Source organism: Trachurus japonicus, chromosome 1, assembly GCF_045865225.1.
Source record: "Trachurus japonicus isolate A0001 chromosome 1, Traja_1.0".
NCBI classification, from domain to species: Eukaryota; Metazoa; Chordata; class Actinopteri; order Carangiformes; family Carangidae; genus Trachurus; species Trachurus japonicus.
Window position 1 is genome coordinate 40322116 of NC_140907.1, and position 26263 is coordinate 40348378.

Genomic DNA, 26263 nt, shown 5'->3' on the forward strand with positions numbered 1-26263 from the left:
TGTGTCTCTCAATCTGTGTGTGTGCATGCATGTGTGTGTATATGTGTGTCTCTCTATGTGTGTGTGTGTTGTGTTAGACAATAAACAGCCAGAGCTTTATTTCTCTCTTCAGCTGCGCGACGGAGCTTTTTTTATTTTTATTCTAGCGGCAGAATGAGCGGAATGTGACCGAGCAGCAGCAGCTGTGTCCGGCTGTGGGAGCAGCAGCAGCTCGGGGGGAAGGCTGGAGAAAGAAAATACTAGAAAACAACAGACAGAGAGATAAAGCAGAGAGCAGCAGCTGTTATTACGACAGATTTACTAAAATACGTTGTGGAAACATTGTGGAAACGTTTGTCCGACGTTCAGACCGAGGCCCCAAACACAACATCACCCCCCCTCCTCCTCCTCCTCCTCCTCCTCCCACCGGAAATGTCTGTATCCATGAACCGTTACACCCCACCCTCCTCCTCCCTTCCCAACAACAACACCAGCAACGTTTTACTATACGTTAAAGGGATATTTCAACTGAGATTTAGTGAAATTGTCCCATTGCCATAATAATCCCTATAGTCATAGCAGCAGTATAGGTTTGTGGCCTTTAATTGTCGGTGCAAGCTGTTTTTTAGAACGGCGGAGCAGAGCCGTTAGCTGCTCATGCAGAGCTACGCTACCTACGGAGGCTTATTATGGGATTTCTTTGGTTTCCCTCATCATCAAACTCATCAAATACACAATCCAACAACTCCACAACACTAAAAGAGTTCAAAGAGAAACTGTAAGTGGGCTACAGGCTAGTTTTCCTCCGTTGTCCCTGGCTAGATGTTATTAAAGGCAACCTAAAAGCCAAAAAAAAGGGGCAACAATCAAAACACAACTTGCATAACAATCTACCTAGTAAAAGCTCATTATAACAAGTAAAAGTAAAAGAAAGCAAGAGAAGAAAGTACAGCTAGAAACAAATGCAAGTCATGCAAGTCATCAAGGCAAGACAATTTTATTAGTAGCCTATAGCCCGTTTTCACCACCAGTTTGTCTCAAAGGGCTTTACATCCCATCATAACAACATCCTCTGTCCTTAGACCCTCACATCCACTGAGGAAAAACTCCATGGAAAACCCTTTTAACAGGGAAAACCAGGAGAAAGCTCAGGGTGAGCAACAGAGGAGGGATCATCACCCAGGACGGACAGACGTGCAAACTTCATCATCAAACTCATCAAATACACAATCCAACAACTCCACAACGCTCTGGTGGACAAGTTGTGAGCTGCACATTCACCACGCTATGAGATAATAACACAACGTTACCACACAGAGTTGTTGTAGAGGGAAATTCATGCAAAACCACTGATGTGATCACGTTGCCTTCAGGGACAGTTTTTCATCAACAGTCTCTGTATTTCCCTCTAAAACAACTCTGTCTTAGCCTGACAAGCCAGACTACATCATTAACATGTCTACTCTGTCTTTCAAACTGCCTCTGCACCAATAGGGTAGCGCTACGACCAATCAGAGCAAAGAGCAGGATGACGTTAGCCTGACGAGCCAGTTAAAATGTATGTCGTCATGGCGTTAAGCCGCCCAACAACTCTCTAAACGGATAGAGCGCTGTGATTGGTCAACACAAACGGTGTTCGAGACGCAAACAGTTCCTATGGCTCGTTTCTAGACCCACCTACGGAGCAAAGAGATTAATGCTGCTAGGGGGCAGAGAGATTTCTAGGCTAGCTCTCACCATAATCCCTATAGTCATAGCAGTATCTGTTCGTTACCTTTAGTTGTTGGTGCAAGCTGTTTTTAGAACGGCGGAGCAGAGCCGTGAGCTGCTCAGAGCTACGCTACCTACGGAGGCTCATTATGAGATTTCTTGGTTTCCCTCATTTTTTAGTTTATTTCATAGGGACAGTTAAGTGCACCACTAATCAACAGAGTTAAAAGAAAAACTGTCAATGGGCCAGAGTTAGCCAACAAGGCTCGTTTTCCTCCGTTGTCCCTGGCCAGATGTTAAAGGCAACCTAAAAGCCAAAAAAGGGGCAACAAAAAACACAACTTGCATAACAATCTACCTAGTAAAAGCTCATAATAACAAGTAAAACAGGTAAGAAGTCTGACATACAGCATGACAAAAGCTCATGGCATAACATGCAGACAAGGAGAAGAAAGTACAGCTAGAAACAAATGCAAGTCATGCAAGTCATCAAGGCAAGACAAGGCAATTTTATCTGTATAGCCCGTTTTTACCAGCAGTTTGTCTCAAAGGGCTTTACATCCCATCATAACAACATCCTCTGTCCTTAGACCCTCACATCCACTGAGGAAAAACTCCATGGAAAACCCTTTAACAGGGAAAACCAGGAGAAAGCTCAGGGTGAGCAACAGAGGAGGGATCATCACCCAGGACGGACAGACGTGCAAACTTAAACATCAAACTCATCAAATACACAATCCAACAACTCCACAACGCTCTGGTGGACAAGTTGTGAGCTGCACATTCACCACGCTATGAGATAATAACACAACGTTACCACACAGAGTTGTTTTAGAGGGAAATTCAGAGACTGTTGATGAAAAACTGTCCCTGAAGGCAACGTGCATCAGCAGTTTTGCATGAATTTCCCTCTAAAACAACTCTGTGTGGTAACGTTGTGTTATTATCTCATAGCGTGGTGAATGTGCAGCTCACAACTTGTCCACCAGAGCGTTTTGGAGTTGTTGGATTGTGTATTTGATGAGTTTGATGAGGGAAACCAAGAAATCCCATAATGTGCCTCCGTAGCGTAGCTCTGAGCAGCTCACGGCTCTGCTCCGCCGTTCTAAAAATAGCTTGCACCGACAATTAAAGGTAACAAACCTACTGCTATGACTATAGGGATTATGGCAATGGGCCAATTTGACAAACCCTACTTCCTGGTAGAAAACCAGCATGAGAACAATAGTGACGGACGAGAGTTTCTCTATATTTATCTCATTTTTCATGTCACTATATCACCGTTTAGACTAATCTGATGTTTGTAAAGTTTATAAAACCAATGATTGGACAAACATTACTATTTCTGTGTGCACATTTTTGTAATTAGTCATGGTTATCATAGATTAGCCGGGCTAACGGTTAGCTACCTGTTTAACTTTAATAACTCAGTGACTCAATAAACGCTCCATGAAAAAATATGTTTTCCAGCGGATATCTGAGTTCCAACATGACTGAGCTAACTGGAGTAGTTTCATGTCGTGTCCCACAACGGGAGGGTTTTAACAGCTGACGTCCTGCTGTTAGCTTAGCTACTGCTGTTAGCTTAGCTACTGTTAGCTTCTACTGTTAGCTTAGGTACTGCTGTTAGTGTTCCTTTCAGCTCTGAATTAGCCGTTCATATCATTCATATCCACATGGAGCGTTACACTGATGCTGCATTCACCTGCAGTCGGGCAGACGGCCGTCGCTAACAAACCAGATGTCATTTTAGTCACAAAAGTCCAGAGAAAGCTGGTAAAACAATACCACATCGCCATGACAACATATTGTCACGTGTATTGTTTTTTTGCCTCGTGCTGACGGACCACTTGTTTATGTCCGTCTGCCGTCTGCCCAATTTCATGTGAATGCAGCATGAAAAATACGATTGAGTTGCTTGCGATATACAACCACAACGCTAGATGGGAGGAATTCCTACACAATGTCCCTTTAACATTTGGTCTCCTATGCTAGCAGGGTTAGCATCGTGATACTTCCCATGCGGGTCTTCTCTGTTGTCTCTGTTTACATGTTCTGTATTATATTTGTATGTACAGACTAGTCGACTTTGACGTTGACTAGTCGCTTATCATGTGATGGTACAAGAGAAGAGCGATGAATGAAAAAAATACAAGCGCCATTATTGTGAAGCTGGATAGAACCAGATCGTACCAGACAGGAAGTCGGGCACAGAAAAGGCGAGAGAATCCGGTCAATTTTCAAAATAAAATAAATTAAATGGTGATTAAGTTTGCTTGTCCGTCTATAAATATGTGTCAGTTGCGTCTGCACACGAGACACACACACACACATACATCAGGGCCGTTGCTAGGAATTCTGGGCCCCCTTAAAGAATACTAAAGTGGGCCCCTCCCCCTAACTTTTCCTTTTTTTTTTCTTAGACTACATATGTATTATGGTTTTTTATTTAGTCTTCTTTGTTTTGATGCTAATGCAGCATTACACTGCAAAAACTCAAGTATCTTAGCAAGAATATTTGTCTTATTTCTAGTCAAAATGTCATTTCTAGTCAAAACAAATCTCATTCTACTTAAAATAAGACTCATCATATAAAAAGTAGCTTGTTTTTAGACACTTTTTACTTCTTTCAAGCAGATTTTCACTTGGAATAAGTAGAAAAATCTGATAGTGGATCAAGTTTTTCTTTCTTATTACAAGCACAAAAAACTTGCTTTCACTGGCAGATTTTTCTACTTATAACAAGTGAAAATGATCTAAAAACAAGTTAATTTTTAGGTGATGAGTCTTATTTTAAGTGGAAAGAGATTAGTTTTGAAATGAGACATCTGGACAAGAAATAAGACAAATATTCTTGGAAAGATGTAGAGTTTTAACAGTGTACTATGAGCATTAGTCAGGGTCTTACGCAGAATAAATCAGTCATACAAAGATTAGACTACTGGGGTTTTTTATGGGCCCCACTGGGCGCTGGGCCCCTAGAGTTATCATCACCTTTCTCCCCTATACAACGGCCCTGCCAGACATACAGAGCTAGAGACAGACCTGTGTGTGTGTGGAAAACCGAGTACAGACGGGTATAGGGTAGGCTATAGTTACGACTTTCATAACATTAATGTCGACTTTAAAAAATGTGAAGTCATGCAACCCCTAGTTTGTATGTAAACAGTTTTCTTGTCTGTAACAACATCTCTGTCTTGGGTGATGATCCCTCCTCTGTTGCTCACCCTGAGCTTTCTCCTGGTTTTCCCTGTTAAAAGGGTTTTCCATGGAGTTTTTCCTCAGTGGATGTGAGGGTCTAAGGACAGAGGATGTTGTTATGATGGGATGTAAAGCCCTTTGAGACAAACTGGTGGTAAAAATGGGCTATACAGATAAAACTGCCTTGCCTTGCCTGTTATAAATTCCCAATAAAAATACATGGGGAGAAAAAAATCCATTCTGAGGAGGAAGTGGAGTGGCGGGAAGTGATCAATACGTTAGTGGGAAGCTTGAGGAACATTAGGGAACATTAGGGAACATTAGGGAACCTGAGCTGCTCTCATGTTCTGGTCTTGTCCGGTTCTAATGGAGCTAACGAGGTTCAGCAGCAGCAGCAGAACAACAACGATCGATGGCTCCATTAATTGATCGGCTGACGTCTGGTTATGGTCTGGAAGCAAGCGGACGGTTCAGCTGCTGACGCTGCTGCTGGTTGTTGTTGTTGTTAATGGTCGTTGTTGTTGTGATATCCATTATTACTGATGATGATGATGTCGTTAGCTGGGTTTCCATCGAATCTATCGAATTCAAGAGCAGATTTTGTGAAAATGCGCAAAAAGCAAATGCGAATTTATGACCGTTTCCATTCATTATTGTTTTGCGATTATTGGGAGAGGAGGAGTGGTGCACCATGAGATTACGTCATAAGAGAGCGTGAATGTGTCCATGACAACAGTTGACACTCAGCTGACACTAGGGCTGGGCGATATGGTGATATTAGATGGTGAAGGATCAGAGCGTGTAGATGATCTGCCAAAGTGCAGAGATCGTAGCATCGTCTGGGGCTCCTTCTATAAACTGCAGTTCTATGCTGCAAAGCGCAAACAAAGGACATTTACAAAGTTTGCTAAAAGAAATAACAACAGTTACTTTATTTGACTCTTTTCAATCAGATATTTAGTGTTTTGATACTTAAAATCCTGTTAAAATGACTGTGTTGAATAAAACAAACTCTACATCTTTCCAAGAATATTTGTCTTATTTCTTGTCAAAATGTCTCATTTCTAGTCAAAACTAATCTCTTTCCACTTAAAATAAGACTCATCACCTAAAAATTAACTTGTTTTTAGATCATTTTCACTTGTTTCAAACTAATTTTCACTTGAAATAAGTAGAAAAATCTGCCAGTGAAAGCAAGTTTTTTGTGTTTGTAATAAGAAAGAAAAACTTGCTCCACTATCAGATTTTTCTACTTATTTCAAGTGAAAATCTGCTTGAAAGAAGTAAAAAGTGTCTAAAAACAAGCTGCTTTTTATGTGATGAGTCTTATTCTAAGTGGAAAGAGATTAGTTTTGACTAGAAATAAGACAAATATTCTTGGTAAGATATTTGAGTTTTTGCAGTGTAATGTCTTCATTGATATTTTACTTTCATGTTTATTGAAAGCTACCTTTTATGTTGCAAGAGTCCACTTTATCAGAGTGTTGTTGTTGTTTACCTTTTACTATGTTGGCAAAACTGCAACTATTTAGATTAAAATCTGTTCAGAAAGGTTCTTTGGCCTAAACTGTCTATTTTTCCTTTTTTCTTTCCATTTAAGATCGTGATGAAATCAAAATCGTGACTTCATTTTTAAAAAATCATGATATGATATTTTTGCCACATCGCCGCCCAGCCCTATGTTGTTGTGATATCCATTATTGATGATGATGATGATGATGACCTCATGGTGGTGTCGTTGGCGGTCGTCTCTGTGAAGGTCGTCCACCTGCTCGCCAATAATCAATGTCTGGTTGGTTGATCAATAAGCAGCTAGTGGCGTTGTGTTGTGTTGTGTTGTTGTGTTGTGTTGTGTTGTGATTCAGCAGAAACGCTGGTGGCTCCGAGGGCGGGGCCGGTCGGTCTGACAGGAAACCACTCTGTGTGTGTGTGTGTGTGTGTGTGTTAATCCAATCACTCCACCCTGCTCTGCTCAGTGAGATCATTTCTTCGTCTGCTCTTTCAGTTGCTGCTGTTGGTGGTGGTTTTGTTGTGTAGTTTGTGTGTGTGTGTGTGTGTGTGTGGGTCAGCGGTTCAGGTCTGACACCTGGAACTGTAGCGTCAAGTTTTACATGAGTAACAGTTTCATGTTAAAAACTGGGGCTGGGAATCTTTTACTATCTCACGATTCAATTCTATTCTGATTTGTGGGGCTACGATTCAACTAAAAATGGATTTTCGATGTCAAACGATTAGATTCCTAATGATTTCAGCTTCAGTCTGTCGGTGTTGAAGGATCCTCATGATCTACTCCAGTCTGCTTTACAAGACAGAATGACTAAAGTGTCTTTTTCACATTTACTTTTTCACATTTATTGAGTTTTAAACATTTATCCATGCTTAGATGGAATTGTTGAAACTGTTGCATAAAAGCAATATCACATATTGCTGAAGTAACAAAATGAAAAGTGCCTCTTTATTACAACAAACAGTGCAGTTAAACATGCTGCCTTTTAAATTCTAAGGAAATGGAGGCCAACAGCAGAAGATTAGTTTCATCTTTTTAATTTTTTTAAATCAATTTTGGGACATTTTACATCGATTCTGAATCGTATTAAATGAGAATTGCGAAATCGATTTTTTGGCACACCTATTAAAAACCATAACAAGAACAGATGTGTGGATCATACTATGATACTTTATATAATCAAAGTGTGTATTTAACTCTGCTCCGTTTGTCCCTTAGCTCCCAGTACTAGTTCTGGTTAAATCTGAACTAGGGTTGTCCTGATTGGCTGTCCGATCGTCTATCGGCGATTAAGAGGACGATCGGTGATGTTTTGTTTTCTTGCCGATTTTACACACACACACACACACACACACACACACACACACACACACACACACACACACAAACATACTCGCTACTTTATTATTGATCCAATGTGCGATCTGTTTGTTTTGTTTTAATGAAGCTGCTTCTCCGGCTGCTTCCAACAGACACTCTGTCAAATGACAGTGTTTCACCAATCATATGCAGCCACTGGCGACGTCCAATCAGATGGAGCCAGGTAGTCATATGACCGCACCAATACAGTAGATTTGACTGTGTCAATATGAAACCTGTCATGTCACCATGTCTTTGATTTTCGTTTAGCTACTTGTTTTGCAACAATGAAGAGCACATTCAGAACAATTAGCCTAATGTGTTGTATCTTAAAGGACAATTCCAGGTTAATTCAACTCAGGGGTGTATTTTCATATCATTTTAGGTCTAAAAGAATGAATCTGAAGATTTTCAGTTTAATGTCTCCTGTTTTGCGGTAGTTATGATCTGTCCCCGCGTCGCCACGGCAGCAATGAATGGGAGTGGATGTAAGTTCTGCTGCTTAGGCTGTTTCCATCCCTCAAAGCCACAGACAGCGTCAGATGGAGACTCAAACATGCAGCCAGAAGTTTATTTACTTCAACAAGCCGACATGTTTGTAAAACTAGATCTAATTCAAAGTCTCACAGAGTCTCGCGCGAGACCCAAGTTGCAGTGCTGGTGTGTTCAGGTGCAGTGGGAAAAGCGCCCGTTTGTGTCATAAACACAGGAATATCAACTCTTTACTTGCTTCACGTGTACATTTTTTTCCACAGACAGCGTCAGGTGGAGACTCAAACATGCGCCGAGAAGTTTTTTTTACTTGAAGCAAGTACAAACGGTAGCTTTTCCCACTGCACCTGAACACACCGAGCACGGCAACTGGGTCTCGCGTGAGACTCCGGGAGACTTTGAATTAGATCTAGTTTTACAAACATGTCGGCTTGTTGAAGTAAATAAACTTCTGGCTGCATGTTTGAGTCTCCATCTGACGCTGTCTGTGGCTTTGAGGGATGGAAACAGCCTAAACAGCAGAACTTACATCCACTCCCATTCATTGCTGCCGTGGCGATGCGCGGACAGACACAACTACCGCAAAACAGGAGACAATAAACTGAAAATCTTCAGATTCATTCTGTTAGACCTAAAATGATATGAAAATACACCCCTGAGTTGAATTCGCCTGGAATTGTCCTTTAATGCACTGCTGTTGTGGGACAGAAACAGCAGAGCGCTCCATTCGTCCATTGTTTAGTTAAATAGACAATAATCAGTCATCTGTCATCAAAAAGAGATTAGGGGTTACGGGTAACTTAGCACGTTACGTTTGTGTGGCGGTGTCGCCATGGAGACGAGAGCTGGGACACCGGGTCGGAGGCTCTGATCTTACAAGGTTGGTTTTCAGCCAAGAGAAGCTCCATTCTCCCTGGAACTAGTTACTAGTCATTGATTTAACCAGAACTAGAGACTCTGGAGCTGGAGATAAATAACCTTACCTACCGCTCCAAAACTAATGCACATGGAGGAGAGGAGGGTTAGAGAGCAGGTTTAACTGGTTGACCTTCATCTGAACTGGTGTTACCTTCAGTGAACCTCTAGATTTGATTTGATTAGATTTTTATTTGTCTCAAACAAGCACATCAAAAGACAAACAATCTATGTAACAAGAAACAAAACAATAATGATACTGTGCAAGTTTGAGAATCAAGTTCAGCCCCCCCGCCACATTGGGATTCATGTCATACATCTGTAGTTCCATACAATTCAGAAGATTAAAAACATAGCTATTGCTTTAATATGAAATAAGACCATGATTATAAATATAAATAAAAAGAAGAGTAAAGCTGTCCAGTTCTTTATAGCTGTCCAAGAGTGTGTGTTTGTACTTACTTTTAAATAGTTTTAAGTTATTGCACATTTTTATATCCTCATCTAGTCTATTCCACATTTTAACACCACAAAAAGAGAAGCTAAAACAACTTTAACTTTAGCTTTGTTCCCTCTCCGTGAACTTCCCAGCCTGATTGAAGACTCCATTTTATTTCTTTTGATTGGTGAATTGAAGACAGTAATGATGAGGCAGGAAGCTGGACTTAGTCTCTGGTATCAAGACGCCTCATCAGGACTCAGTCCAGAGTAGGGTTGCAAAGGGGCGGAAAATTTCCAGTAAATTTCCGGTAAATTTCCAGAAACTTTCCATGGGAAGTTAAGTTGGGGAATTTTGGAAATATTCCAAATTGGAAACCTTCCATGGGAATTATGGGAATGGGAATTTATGAGAATTATTGGGAATTAACTGGAAATTGGGGGTATTTTAAACAAACTGTATCATATCCAAACATAAATGTAAATATTTAGTTTTGTCATAAGCAGACATCCATGCAAAATAATACAATTAAAAAACATTTCAACAGATTTATCTGTGAGTAGAACTTTATCAAGTTTTAATTCTTGTATGAACAATCAATTGTGTGTGCATGTGATTGAGGAATAGCATAAATATTCAAGTGTACTTGCATTAAATCTGGTTGTTTTAGTATGCTACAATATATTTTCTCCAACTATATTTATGTTCCCTATTAAGGGCCAACCTTCAATTTTGTAAATTTTGGATTTATTCCCATTTATTCCCATATATTCCCATTAATTCCCATGGAAAGTTTCCAACTTAGAAAATTCCCGAAATTTTGCAACCCTAGTCCAGAGTCTGTGAGTCGCCTCCTCTACGTTTCACCAGTGGGTTTTTTTTTTTTAACTCTGTATTTATAGATAATTTTCATCTTTTAATACAAAAGGTTAAACAAAGGAGAAATAGAAAACACCGGTCTGGGGCTGGACTTTACATCCAGAAGACTAGATATCATAGACAACACCTCATCATGTCTCAGTCATTGGTCATTTCAGCCATCGTCTTTCTGATCTAGTGAGTCATCTGCTCTACAACATGCAGCTGCTTTATAATGTTAAAGGGATAGTTCAACATTTAGTCAAATTCCCCCATTGCCATAATCCCTATAGTCATAGCAGTAGGTTCGTTACCTTTAATTGTCGGTGCAAGCTGTTTTTAGAACGGCGGAGCAGAGCCGTGAGCTGCTCAGAGCTACGCTACGGAGACTCATTATGGGATTTCTTGGTTTCCCTCATCATCAAACTCATCAAATACACAATCCAACAACTCCACAACGCTCTGGTGGACAAGTTGTGAGCTGCACATTCACCACGCTATGAGATAATAACACAACGTTACCACACAGAGTTGTTTTAGAGGGAAGGAAATTTAGATTTGGATTGATGTATATCTATCTATCTATCTATCTATCTATCTATCTATCTATCTATCTATCTATCTATCTATCTATCTATCTATCTATCTATCTATCTATCTATCTATAACTGTCCCTGAAGGCAACACGCATCAGCGGTTTTGCATGAATTTTTAAAAAAACGTTGAACTATCCCTTTAAGATTTCCACTCTGGAGGGTGGTTTCACTTTTTTTGTGTTTTCAAGCCCCAACGTCTCAACTAAAGGCACATCCCATGAAATATTTGGGAGGTTGTTTGAGCAGTTGTTGGAGGAAGGAGATGAAACACTGTGATGTTATCGCCTCTGTTGTTCCGGGGCGTGTGATTGGTTGTTAGCAGCTGACACACACACCTGTTGTCTGCTCTGTGTGTGTGTGTGTGTGTGTGTGTGTGTTGGCTCAGCTGTCAGGGTGGGTGTCGTGGTGGTATTTACCAGTTGTTCAACAGGGTGGGGGCTTCACACTTCCTCTGGTTTTTTACTTTCCGCCGCCACGTTTTTTTTGCTGCGTTTGGTTCGGTTTCCATGACGATGGGCGGCCTGGTGGTGGTGGTGGTGGTGGGAGGAGTCGGCTCTCTCTCTGACCTCTGACCTCTGACCTCATCACACACTGAGCAGCAGCAGCAGCAGAGGATTCTGGGAAGTTGAGTGTGTGAATGCAAATAAATGACAGAGAAACCTCCAAAGACTACGTTACCCATGAGCCTCGGCTGCTGCTCCACACACAGGCTTATCTGTGTGTGTGTGTGTGTGTTGTCCAGCAGACGGAGCTGTTGCCTCACACACACACACACACACACACACACACACACACACTCTGTGACCTGTTGTTATTGTCGCTGTGAATTCTGGGAAATGTAGTTTGATCTGTTTCGTCTCCAGCTGATCGATACATAATCAATAATAACACTTAGCATGAAGAAACATTGATATTCATCATCAGTATACTGAACGACTTAGACGCTCCTTTGTTCCTGCAGCTCAGATATTTATACCACAAATAGCGGTTGTCTGTTGTTGTTGTTGTTGTTGTTTTCATCTTCTGGAGGTGTATACTTATTTATTGATCCTTGCCTATATTAATATTAATATTAATATGAATTTAAATCAGTTGCTTTGAGCAGCTACTCTGTCGTATGAATGAAGTATCCAATCATGTTGATAAGTTTTGTGCAATGGTATGGACAGTGGCGGCCTTAGACATCTGGGGGCCCGTTTCAATATTTCATATGAGGCCCTACCCTGTTAAACATATTTGCCAGCTATGTGCCCATGTGTCGCTGATGCTTTAAACCCTGAAAGGACGCAGTAAACGCACTATCCATGCATCACAGGTACGCACAACACATTGAGTGTTAAAATCACTACCAGGGCAAGAAACCAGGACTTAGCAGAAAAAACCAGGACTGAAGTTGGTTTTCATCAAAACATGAACAGGAATCTTAACACAATCAAAAACTACAGGCTTTAACAATATTCTGAATTTAAATTGGCAACAAAAGTAATGAGAGCAAAGTGCTCCGCGTTATTTCAGCACCACGGACAAGGAAAGGACGATGCGGACAGACAGACGTCTACAGGTGCTGATCCTGTCGGTGCTGCGGTGCTGGAGCAGCAGACAGACAGCTGTCTCCTCCATTATTACAATCTGTAAATAAGCTGCCAATAATATCACATTTTAGCTGTACTCTCGCTGTGTTTTATTTCTCTGTTAAGTTAGGATGTACTCATAGATCGCCTGTTTGGAGGCATTTTAACCCGAGGAAAAAAAGAAAAGAGGAGGAAAGTGATTGACAGACGTCGATCATCAGGCTACGCAACTGGGCGCACGTCAGGAGGAAAGCAGGAAAAACAAACACTAAGAGAAAAGGAATAATACTGGGAGAGGGAAAACAAGGGTCTATTGATAGTTTGCGGCCGTTTTCAAAGGTAAGCTACGTTGTTATTGATATTTCCTGCCGTATTATTAATTAGGAGCGATTAGTAGGCTACAGTCGCGGTGTGGCATGACACGCGCATCAGTGGTTGTAGAGCGGATCAGGGGTCGAGTGTGTGACCGCACGGTGGACAGAGCTGTTTGTGTGTGTGGTGGATGTAGGCCTGTGTGTGTGTGTGTGTATGTTAAGGTGAAACCTATGAATTATTGTTCTGTCTTTTACTTGGTGGCTGGCAGCTGGGGCCCCCCTGGTGGCTGGGGCCCGTTTCAGTTGAAACGGTTGAAACATAGGTAAGGCCGCCTATGGGTATGGAAATGTTTGTATTTAAGTGGATGTTTGTGTTTTTCTTGGGGGGCAAAGCAGTTTCCCCATGGGGATCAATAAAGTTTTCTAATCTAATTGATCTGTGTTTATACACTGTAATACTACTACTCCAGGTTGTTATTGCTGCTGACTTCCTGTCCGTCCCTCTCTCCGTCCCTCCTCAGGTGTGGGCCTGAAGCTGCCGATGAGGACGTGTCCCCGCTGACATCATCAGAGGTCAGAGGTCATGATGACGACGGTGGCGGCCGAGTTGGAGCACATGGAGCTGCAGCAGCAGTACAGCAGCAGCGACACCGTCAACAACCGCTGGGACGACGACTGGGACAATGAGAACAGCTCGGCCCGGCTCTTCGAGCGCTCGCGCATCAAGGCCCTGGCAGGTCAGTCCACCTTAAGAACAGTCCACCTTAACACATACCACCTTAACACAGCATCAAGGCCCTGGCAGGTCAGTCCACCTTAAGAACAGTCCACCTTAACACAGTCCAACACCTTAACACAGCATCAAGGCCCTGGCAGGTCAGTCCACCTTAAAAACAGTCCACCTTAACACATACCACCTTAACACAGCATCAAGGCCCTGGCAGGTAGGACCAGTCCGCCTTAAATACAGTCCACCTTAATACAGCATCAAGGCCCTGGCAGGTAGGACCAGTCCGCCTTAAATACAGTCCACCTTAACACAGTCCAACACCTTAACACAGCATCAAGGCTCTGGCAGGTCAGTCCACCTTAAAAACAGTCCACCTTAACACAGCATCAAGGCTCTGGCAGGTCAGTCCACCTTAAAAACAGTCCACCTTAACACATAACCACCTTAACACAGCATCAAGGCTCTGGCAGGTCAGTCCACCTTAAAAACACTCCACCTTAACACAGTCCAACACCTTAACACAGCATCAAGGCCCTGGCAGGTTAGTCCACCTTAAAAACAGTCCGCCTTAACATAGCATCAAGGCCCTGGCAGGTAGGACCAGTCCACCTTAAAAACAGTCCACCTTAACACAGCATCAAGGCTCTGGCAGGTAGGAGCCTCTTAGTCCACCTTAACACAGTCAGATGTAACAGTCCACTACTAGTCCAGGCCATCCAGCTCATTCTGGACCCAGAAACAGAACTAATTGTACCAGAATGTTTTTCACCATACATCATTTCTATGAGGTGTCCAGAACAACAAACTAAAAGTCCTAAGAAATCCTAGTTGGAGAAATATGTTTAATTCTCATCAATCCAACATTGATTTACTGTATAAAGTCTATGGTGCCAATACAACACACCACAATGGGGCTATTGTTCTCCTTTACTGCTATCACAATGAAACTTTACACAATGAAAGTATTCATGAAAAGTAACATTTTTTATATTACAAGTTATTTTGAAAATGAATTTGAATATGCAAATGAGCAATACACTAATGGAATATGCCCAAAATACACCCGAATAGGCTTGTTTTTTTTCCTTTACTCCTACCACAATGAAACTTTACACAATGAAAGTATACATGAAAAGTAACATTTTTTATATTACAAGTTTCTTGGAAAATGAATTTAAATATGCAAATGACTAATTGACTAATGGTCAAGAAGCCATAAAGCCACAAGCAGCAAAAACAGGAGCCAAATAACTACGTTCTTAGTCCCGCTCATATGTTGTTGAACACAACTCTTTGGCCGGGTTGGAAGGTTCGGCGGATATTTTCACGGACCCCCTGGTTGAGAACCACTTCACAGTCCACCTTAAAAACGTCCACCTTAAAACACCATCAGTTGGGGTGGAGGTGACCACATGGATACGTGAACCGCTCGGTGGTTGTGGTTGCCGGGTGGTTACCATGGAGACCGGTGTGAGGTCATTCCTGTGCAGGATGTTTGTTTCTTATTTCCTCTCCTTCACTCAGGAATGTGGTGGGACAATGGAGGGAAGCCCCCCCACCCCCCCCCCCACACACACACACACACACACACAGAGCTCATGACATCATGGTCAAGCTGCCAGGCCATTGGTCGGTTGGTTTGGCTTCACACTGTAAAAAGTTTCTGAGTGACACTCGTCAATCACACGTCACAGCAGAGACACGAGGACACGGTCATGTGACTAGACAGTAGAGACAGTAGAAACAGTAGAACCCCTCCCCTCTTCTTTCTGGTCTGTGGAGCAGCATTTCATTTCATTTCATTTCATTTCTTTATTTATTGAATTGGGACTGTGCACATTGATCAACACTGACGCATTAAGCATCAGTGTAAATGTGCCGGACTTAGCAGCTGCAGTCCCAAGGCAGGTTTCTTTTCAAATTCTTTTTATTGATTTTTTATGCAGGTATTGACAAGTGTACAGGATAGTCTTTAGAGGTAGTCACAGTGTTGCATGTTCAAACCCACCCCACCCCTCCACTCAAAGAAAAACAAAACAGAAAAAAAACAAAAAAACAGACACTAAAGAAACAAACAAAAATAAAATAAAACAAACATAGACACAAGTATATGTAAAGGAATGCAAATAATACACGTATGAATGAAACAATAGTGGTATATATACACAATAGGAAATCACAGTAGGACAACTGCTATAAAGGTACAGTAGCTCCATTTTGGGAGCCTGGTCTGTGGGTCTTAGTGCTGGAATATCAAGGGCAGTGTTGGGAGTATCACGGTTCAATTATAACATCAGGTCTTTGAAAATAAACAAGAAGCTGTGCCCATATCCTATAAAACTTTTGTTCTGATTTACGAATAGAGCAGCGTATTTTTTTCTAACTTTAGGCGAGACATGAGGTCCTGTAGCCACTGGGAGTGTGTGACGGAAGGTGAGTTCCTTTCCACCTGAGCAAAACTGACCTGCGTGCCAGAAGAAGAGCAAACGATGGGGCCCAAGGCAGGTTTCTAAAAGACATGAACACAGAAGACTTTAAAACCTTGTGATGACGAATGAAGTCATACAGTCGACAATTACAAGACCAAACACAGACAGACAATACCAAGGCAAAACAGACGCAAACAAACAAAATAAGAACAGACAATTTTAACCCACAGTTAAAGACAGGGTTCCTACGCAAGTATGGAAAGTATGGAAAGGTATGGAATTTGATTATATACATTTCCAGGTCTGGAAAAGTATGGAAAATGGAAACTAGTGTATGGAAATATATATTTATCTTAACACTTAGCCTATCTGTGTTTGGTCTTATCTGAAGAAGAGTTGAGTTAATTATTTTGTATGCGCTATTGTATCTAGCTATAATTTCCTGGAAATTATTTGGTTACATAATGGCATACACATTCAGAATAATGAAAACAAATGATTACTTGCATGTTTTATTTACATGAACCACAACTATTTACTCAAATATCACAAATTATTAGATTTTTTTTCACCGAGAAGTCTGGAAATTAGGGTCTGGAAAAAGTATGGAGTTTGGAAATTTCAAATGTGTAGGAACCCTACAATATACCATACATGCCCCGGGAACAGACATCAGATTAAACAGTATTTAAGCTATATGAGTACATGTCTGCTTTGTTTTTAACCAATGTTTGAGATTTTTTTTAAAGAGTAAGTAGTTGTCACAGTTTCTGATGTGTGGTGGTAACTCGTTCCTCTTACAGAAACAACCATTTGACAAAATTTTGTCAAAGACAAACGCCTCGGTGCATTACAATCACCTCTTGTTCAGGCAGCTGGAAAACAAGATGATACATCTGAAGGGGTTCGTCCTAATAAAGACATTTCTACACACACACACACACACACACCTGACAGACTGCCTACAGAGCTCCGCCCACTTCCTCAACATGGCTCCGCCCACTCAGTCAGCTTGTAAACCTGCAGCTTAATTTTTAACAGTGTGTTTCTTAGGGGTGTGTTTCCTCCTCCCGCTTTTATTTGCTGTGTGTGTCTGTGTGTGTGTTTATATGTGTGTATGTGTGTATGTGCAGGGGGTTAGGGGGCAGGAAGACAGAGCAGCAGCAGCAGGAGGATCAGTTTAGATCAGTGTGTGTGTAAATGTGTGTAAATGTGTGTGTGTGTGTGTGTGTAGCTGCTGATGGTTGAGTGCTGGGCAGGGCCGGAAACACACACTCTCTGAGACGCTGCGTGTGTGTGTGTCTGTGTGTGTGTCGACCTCTGGACTCTGGTCTGTGTTGTCCCGACGACACGAGGACGAGGACGTTTGTCTCTCTGTCTCTGTCTCTGTGTGTGTGTGTGTGTGAGACTACCTGGCTACCTGGCGGTGCGTTCGAGGACACTCTGTGGATCTGAAGCTTCTCCTTGTTTTTCGTTTTTGGATGAGACGAGTTGAACTGAACTGAACCTTTTATTAACGTCGTCGTTGTGGTCGTCATCGGAGACCATGACCCGGATCTGAGTGTGTCCTCTGCTAGTCTGGGCCTCCGTGTGTGTGTTTGTGTTGTGGTGTGTGTGTGTGTGTGTGTGTGTGTGTGTGTGTGTGTGTGAAGAGCGGAGGCAGTGATGGAGGAGTGGGCGTCGGCCGAGCTGCAGGTCAACTACAGTCAGCTGGAGGGTCGCTTCAAACAGCTGCAAGGTAGGAGAGTGTGTGTCTGTGTGTGTGTGTGTGTGTGTGTGTGTGTGTGTGTCAGTGTGTGTGTCAGTGTGTGTGTGTGTGTGTGTGTGTGTCAGTGTGTGTGTGTGTGTGTGTGGACTTTGTGCGGGCGGCGGTGGCGGCGGGTTGATAGTCGTCGGATCCTCGTGGTCACTGAAGCTGAGAGGAGGAGGAGGAGGAGACCCTTGTTGCCATGGAGACGCAGTCTTGACAGACAGGAAGTTCTGATGTCCGGGTGTCGTGACGACCAGCTGGACCTGGACCTGGTTCTGGTTCTGGTTCTGGTTCTGGACCAGGGGCTGAATCTGGAGCTCAGAGTCTCACAGTGGATCAGGACCGGGACTAAAACGGGACTAAAACAGGACTGAAACAAGACTGAAACGGGATTAAAACGGGACTAAAACAGGACTAAAACGGGACTAAAACAGGACTAAAACGGGACTAAAACGGGACTAAAACAGGACTGAAACAAGACTGAAACAGGACTGAAACGGGATGCGGACTAAAACGGGACTGAAACGGGACGAGGACTAAAACGGGACTGAAACAGGACTAAAACGGGACTGAAACGGGACTAAAACGGGACTGAAAGGGGACTAAAACAGGACTGAAACAAGACTGAAACAGGACTGAAACGGGATGCGGACTAAAACGGGACTGAAACGGGACGAGGACTAAAACAGGACTGAAACAGGACTAAAACAGGACTAAAACGGGACTAAAATGGGACTGAAACAGGACTGAAACAAGACTGAAACAGGACTGAAACGGGACTGAAACAAGACTGAAATGGGACTAAAATGGGACTGAAACAGGACTAAAACGGGACTAAAATGGGACTGAAACAAGACTGAAACAGGACTAAAACAGGACTGAAACAAGACTGAAACAGGACTAAAACAGGACTGAAACGGGATGAGGACTAAAACAAGACTGAAACAGGACTGAAACAGGACTAAAACAGGACTAAAATGGGACGAGGACTAAAACGGGACTGAAACGGGACTAAAACGGGACTAAACGGGATGAGGACTGAAACGGGACTGAAACGGGACTAAACGGGATGAGGACTAAAACAGGACTAAAACGGGACTGAAAGGGGACTGAAACGGGACGAGGACTAAAACAGGACTGAAACAGGACTAAAACAGGACTAAAACGGGACTAAAATGGGACTGAAACAGGACTGAAACAAGACTGAAACAGGACTGAAACGGGACTGAAACAGGACTGAAATGGGACTAAAATGGGACTGAAACAGGACTAAAACGGGATGAGGACTAAAACGGGACTAAAATGGGACTGAAACAAGACTGAAACAGGACTAAAACAGGACTGAAACAAGACTGAAACAGGACTAAAACAGGACTGAAACGGGACGAGGACTAAAACAAGACTGAAACAGGACTAAAACGGGACTAAAACAAGACTGAAACAGGACTAAAACGGGACTAAAACAGGACTGAAACAGGACTAAAACGGGACTAAACGGGATGAGGACTGAAACGGGACTGAAACGGGACTAAACGGGATGAGGACTAAAACGGGACTAAAACAGGACTAAAACGGGACGAGGACTAAAACAGGACTAAAACGGGATGAGGACTGAAACGGGACTAAAACAAGACTAAAACGGGACTAAAACGGGATGAGGACTGAAACGGGTCTAAAACAAGACTAAAACGGGACTGAAACGGGACGAGGACTAAAACAAGACTGAAACAGGACTAAAACGGGACTAAAACAAGACTGAAACAGGACTAAAACAGGACTAAAATGGGACGAGGACTAAAACGGGACTGAAACGGGACTGAAACGGGACTAAACGGGACTAAACGGGACTAAACGGGATGAGGACTAAAACAGGACTAAAACAGGACGAGGACTAAAACAGGACTAAAACAGGACGAGGACTAAAACAGGACGAGGACTAAAACAGGACTAAAACGGGATGAGGACTGAAACGGGACTAAAACAAGACTAAAACGGGACTAAAACGGGATGAGGACTGAAATGGGACTAAAACGGGACTGAAACGGGATGAGGACTAAAATGGGACTAAAACGGGACTGAAACAGGACTAAAATGGGACTGAAACGGGATGAGGACTAAAATGGGACTAAAACGGGACTGAAACAGGACTAAAATGGGACTGAAACGGGATGAGGACTAAAACAGGACTAAAACGGGATGAGGACTGAAACTGGACTAAAACAAGACTAAAACGGGACTAAAACGGGATGAGGACTGAAATGGGACTAAAACGGGACTGAAACGGGATGAGGACTAAAATGGGACTAAAACGGGACTGAAACAGGACTAAAACAGGACTGAAACGGGACTGAAACGGGACGAGGACTAAAACAGGACTGAAACGGGACTGAAATGGGACTGAAACGGGACTAAAACGGGACTAAAACGGGACTGAACCGGGACTAAAACGGGATTAAAACGGGACTAAAACGGGACTGAAACGGGACTGAAACTGGACTAAAATGGGACTGAAACGGGACCAGGACTAAAACGGGATTAAAACGGGACCAGGACTAAAACGGGATTAAAACGGGACCAGGACTAAAACGGGATTAAAACGGGACTAAAACGGGATTGAAACGGGATTGAAACGGGATTAAAACCTGGCCCTGTAGGGACTTCCTGTGAGGTCAGAGCGAGCCGGTTTTGATCGACCAATCAGAGGGTCAGATCTCTGTCAGGGGGCGGGGCCTGAAGCCTGCTGGTTGATGATGTCATACTGGGTCCAGACAGGAAGTGGTTGCCCCGCTGCAGTAAAAGCCCCGCTGGTTGCCCCGCTGCAGTAAAAGCCCTTGAAACGCTGCTGTGATTGTCTGAGGAGCGCCGGCTGCTGATTGGCTCTCACATCCTGTTTCCTCTGGGTCAAAGGTCACAGAGCAGGACAACCCAGAGGAGAACAACACACAGATTACTGAGAATACTATAAATACACACAGATACTGACTTTAATACTAGGAGTGGGAATCTTTTACTATCTCAGGATTTAGGTTCCAGTCTGCTTTACAAGACAGAACGAACAGAACTTTTTCACATTTACTGAGTTTTAAACATGTATCCATGCTGAGATGGAATTATTGAAGTTGTTGCATAAAAACAGTATCACATATTGAAGTGCCTCTTTATTTAAAAACAATAGTGCAGTTAAACATGCTGCCTTTTAAATTCTAAGGAAATGGATTTTCCTTAGAATTTGTTTCATTGTTTCATTTTTTCATTTTTTAAAGGGATAGTTCACCCAAAATTGAAATTTCCTCCCCCTCATGTGGACTAAGGGCTGGGAGAAGTTTCAGAGTCCTCCGTGGCTTCTCTGAGTTACAGGGGGTCTCGGCGTAGCAGTGCATGTCCATATGACGGTTGCAAATGGATACCAACTGTCTTCGTAACAAAAAGACACACCAAAAAACATCCAGATACCTCCATGATGCTCGTATGTAATGTCCCTCTGGTATTGAAGCCCCGACATGAGAAATTGTCCCGAAAAAAGTTAAATAAGTCTATATTTTAAGCTTGTTTGTAGCAGAAGCTTCTCAAAGCTCCTCTTCTCTTGGGTGCGAACCAGGGTCCGTCCTCTCCCAGCCCTTAGTGAACTATCCCTTTAAGATCAATTTTGGGACATTTTATATCGATTCTGAATCGTATTTAATGAGAATTGCGATTCTTATGTGAATCCATTTTTTTGGCACACCCCTAATTAATACTATAAATACTATGAATGAACACTCGATTTTTAGTCTTTAGCATTTTTAACATTTATCTGCACACAAACACTGTAGGAGCCTCTAAATGAACATACTCCATTATAAAGTGAACTTAAACCCTTTTCAAAACCTGGACTCTCTGGATGTAAAAAAGGCCAACAAATGCACATTAAAAATCGTCAAAAAGGATATTGCGATATTTATGTGAATCGATTTTTTTCTCCCACCCCTAACAGATACTGTGTTTATTGATCTGTGTGTGTGTCTCTGTGTGTGTGTGTGTGCAGATGAGCGCGAGGCGGTGCAGAAGAAGACCTTCACCAAGTGGGTGAACTCCCACCTGTCCAGAGTCTCCTGCAGGATCACAGACCTGTACATGGACCTGAGGGACGGACGCATGCTCATCAAGCTGCTGGAGGTGCTGTCAGGGGAGAGGCTGGTACGTACACACACACACACGCACACACACACACACACACGCACACACGCACGCACGCACGCACGCACACACACACACACACACACACTGTCTTGTTGCACTGCAAAAACTCCAAATCTTTCCAAGAATATTTGTCTTATTTCTTGTTGTCAAAATGTCTCATTTCTAGTCAAAACTAATCTCTTTCCACTTAAAATACGAAAAATTAACTTGTTTTTAGATCATTTTCACTTGTTTCAAACTAATTTTCACTTGAAATAAGTAGAAAAATCTCGCCAGACCCTTGTAGTTCCGCAAAGCTACGCCAGAGGCGCTACGCTCAGCTTCGCACAAGGGTCTGGACTCGAGGCCAATGCAAACTTCTTCCCCGGAGCAAAAAATAATGAACCAATCAGGATCACCGGGCGGGACTTTCTGAGGTGTGACGTAGCGCTGAAGTGACTGTTTGAGTCAAACAACAATGGCGGCTCGCAGTGAGTGGCTGAAGTAGCACGTCATTCAAGATAACGGACAAGTGGTTTATCCAATCACATACAAGATTTTTTTTACAAGGCCCCGCCTTCTGAAATGAATCGCCTATGGAGCAGTCCCAGACCCTTGTGTGGAGCTCAGCGTAGCTTTGCGGAACTACAAGGGTCTGGCGAGAGTCAGGCTACAGAAATCTGCCAGCGAAAGCAGGTTTTTTGTGTTTGTAATAAGAAAGAAAAACTTGCTCCACTATCAGATTTTTCTACTTATTTCAAGTGAAAATCTGCTTGAAAGAAGTAAAAAGTGTCTAAAAACAAACTACTTTTTATGTGAAGAGTCTGATTTTAAGTAGAATTAGATTAGTTTTGAAATTAGGAATTACATTTTGACAAGAAATAAGACAAATATTCTTGGAAAGATTTTGAGTTTTTGCAGTAGCTGCACTGCAAAACTCAAAATCTTTCCAAGAATATTTGTCTTATTTCTAGTCAAAATGTCTCATTTCTAGTCAAAACTAATCTCTTTCCACTTAAAATAAGACTCGTCACCTAAAAATTAACTTGTTTTTAGATCATTTTCACTTGTTTCAAACTAATTTTCACTTGAAATAAGTAGAAAAGTTTTTTGTGCTTGTAATAAGGAAGAAAAACTTGCTCCACTATCAGATTTTTCTACTTATTTCAAGTAAAAAAAAATGCTTGAAATAAGTAAAAATTGTCAAAAAATAAGCTGCTTTTTATGTGATTTTACGTATAATGAGATTAGTTTTGACTAGAAATAAGACAAATATTCTTGGTAAGATTTTGAGTTTTTGCAGTGTGTGTGTGTGTTTGACTTCACCACTAGTTTATACAGTAGCTACACTGCAAAATTCAAAATCTTTCCAAGAATATTTGTCTTATTTCTTGTCAAAATGTCTCATTTCTAGTCAAAACTAATCTCTTTCCACTTAAAATAAGACTCATCACCTAAAAATGAACTTGTTTCAAACTAATTTTCACTTGAAATAAGTAGAAAAATCTGCCAGTGAAAGCAAGTTTTTTGTGTTTGTAATAAGAAAGAAAAACTTGCTCCACTATCAGATTTTTCTACTTATTTCAAGTTAAAATCTGCTTGAAAGACGTAAAAAGTGTCTAAAAACAAGCTGCTTTTTAATGTGATGAGTCTTATTTTAAGTAGAATGAGATTTGTTTTGACTAGAAATAAGACAAATATTCTTGGTGAGATGTAGAGTTTTTGCAGTGTTGCCGTGGCAGCAGCCGGTGCAGGTGTGTCCTACTTCCTGCTGCACTTCCTCTCCCATTGTTTCTCTGCTCTTTGTTTTTCAACGTGAGGCGTCAAATGATCAGTTTTATTTTTATTTTTTATTACATTAGGGTTTGAGCTCTATGAAAGGGATAGTTCACTCAAAATTGAAATTATCTCCTCCCCCTCATGTGGACTAAGGGCTGGGAGAAGTTTCAGAGTCCTCCGTGGCTTCTCTGAGTTACAGGGGGTCTCGGCGTAGCAGTGCATGTCCATATAACGGTTGCAAATGGATACCAACTGTCTTCATAACAAAAAGACACACCAAAAAACATCCAAATACCTCCATGCTGCTGGTATGTAATGTCCCTCTGGTATTGAAGCCCCGAAATGCGAAAATTGTCCCAAAAAAAATGAAATAAGTCTATATTTTAAGCTTGTTTGTAGCGGAAGCTCCCAGTGTTGCTCTGCCGGAATCTCGCGCGATTTGCATTGACGCCCAGTTCACGGCTCCGCAAATTGCGCGAAAATCAAACAAAAAATCTATATGTTGTCTTTGCAAAGTTTTTATTTGTTATGTCTGTCCATTTCTGTATTATGTTTTATTTCTTTTAACATGTCCGAAATAAACTTAAACTAAACTAAACTAAACTAAAACTAAAACTAAAACTAAACTAAACTAAACTAAACTAAACTAAACTAAACTAAACTAAACTAAACTAAACTAAACTAAATAAACTAAAACTAAACTAAACTAAACTAAACTAAACTAAACTAAACTAAACTAAATAAACTAAAACTAAACTAAACTAAACTAAATAAACTAAACTAAACTAAACTAAACTAAACTAAATAAACTAAAACTAAACTAAACTAAACTAAACTAAACTAAACTAAACTAAATAAACTAAAACTAACTAAACTGAAAGGTTTAGTCTGTTGTGACTTCACTGGAGCCATGGGGCATGAAACATGAACACCTAACTATAAAATATAGATGTATATATTATAAACAACACCCCCCCCCCCTCTCTGCAGCCGAAGCCGACTAAAGGGCGGATGCGTATCCACTGTCTGGAGAACGTGGACAAGGCTCTGCAGTTCCTGAAGGAGCAGCGGGTTCACCTGGAGAACATGGGCTCACACGACATCGTAGACGGGAACCACAGACTCACACTGGGTCTGATCTGGACCATCATCCTCCGCTTCCAGGTAACACACACACACATATATATATACATTTATAAAACGTAAAGGTGAAATCCGGCGATCTGATTGGTTGTTAGCCATGGTATAATGAGCATATACCAGATGACCAGATGCAGAGCTACTTGGAGCTAACGTCTGGACAGCTGGGAACAGATTTTTATTGGATAATATGTATTTCTGGTTGAATAAAACAAGAAAGAGAAAAGGTGTTTGCGCTCTTGCTCACTGTCCAGAAAAGATCCTGTTTTCAGGTGCGTATATTAACAAATAATTATAACAAACATCTGAGAGCAACAGGAGGAAAAGACTCGCACACTGATCAAAAAATAGCAATGTCCACCAGAGATTAACGGATGCAACAAAGATTTAATGGTCCATCAAACAACAAAAAAGTGCAACCATGGTGATAAAATAAAATAAAGCAACACATTTTTTGTTTCTTTATTTTATTTTATTTTATCACCATGGTTGCACTTTTTTTCTTTGTTGCATCCGTTAATCTCTGGTGGACATTTCCATTTTGGATCAGTGTGCGAGTCTTTTCCTCAAATGGTTGAATAAAACTACATGAAATTGATGCGTATCCCTCTTTCATATTGTCATTATTGGTAACCGTTTTATAAAAGCTATATATCACTCCAGTCCGTGGTCTATGCTCATTCTACCACTCTAAGGGGGGACAACGGCCCTTAAGCCCCTGACACACCGCCACGACGCTTCCCGACGCGTCCCGACGCCGACGGCTTTGGCCGACGAGTCTGTCGCCTCTCGTCGGGAGAAAGGAAAAAGTGAAACACACTGTGACTGCCCCGACTGCCGACCAGAGCGACTGAGTGGCGAGGACTCCCTCATAGAAATACAGACCAATACAGACCAGGGGCAGCTCTGCTCACTGTTCATTCAAACAAACTAATGCCACTGCCACAGTTAATTTCATCAATGAGACAACATTAATCTCCCCAAAACAATTTAACCAGCCACGTGTTAACAGCGCTAAAGCCGAAATTAAAACAGTTTTTAGCAGCTTACTGCTGTGGCTCGGTTGCCGCGAATTGGCGATAGCCGATGCTAATTTCTGTTAGCTCGTCTATGGTGTTTTACATTACACGTTAGCATTAAGCTAGCGGGCTTTATATGCTTAGTTGTGAGCTGTGTGTGTTTTGAACGTTGTTTCAAACTATGTGGGTTTGATTGAACATCTTTGATGTTTAAATATATATATATTGCCGCTTAATATATTGCTTTACTCCTCTTTTTATTTCGTATACCATTTTTACTGTAGCACAGGCTAGGACACCGTTTGTTTACTGTGGTC

The 26263-nt window shown here is 41.8% G+C and overlaps 1 protein-coding gene across 2 annotated transcripts in view; it reads left to right on the top strand.

The window, feature by feature from the left end:
- The window catches only part of LOC146992621 (spectrin beta chain, non-erythrocytic 1-like), an 81962-nt gene that overhangs the window by 574 nt on the left and 55125 nt on the right, over window positions 1-26263 (top strand). The window contains exons 2-4 of one of the 2 annotated variants that reach the window (XM_085787710.1): window positions 13463-13678; window positions 21875-22026; window positions 24778-24951. In XM_085787710.1, the coding sequence (XP_085643836.1) occupies window positions 13525-13678; window positions 21875-22026; window positions 24778-24951 (480 nt within the window). In that variant the 5' untranslated portion in view covers window positions 13463-13524. Of the gene's footprint in view, window positions 1-13462; window positions 13679-17706; window positions 17839-21874; window positions 22027-24777; window positions 24952-26263 lie in introns of those variants that run through there. The other variant, XM_085787720.1, reaches the window with a different exon arrangement.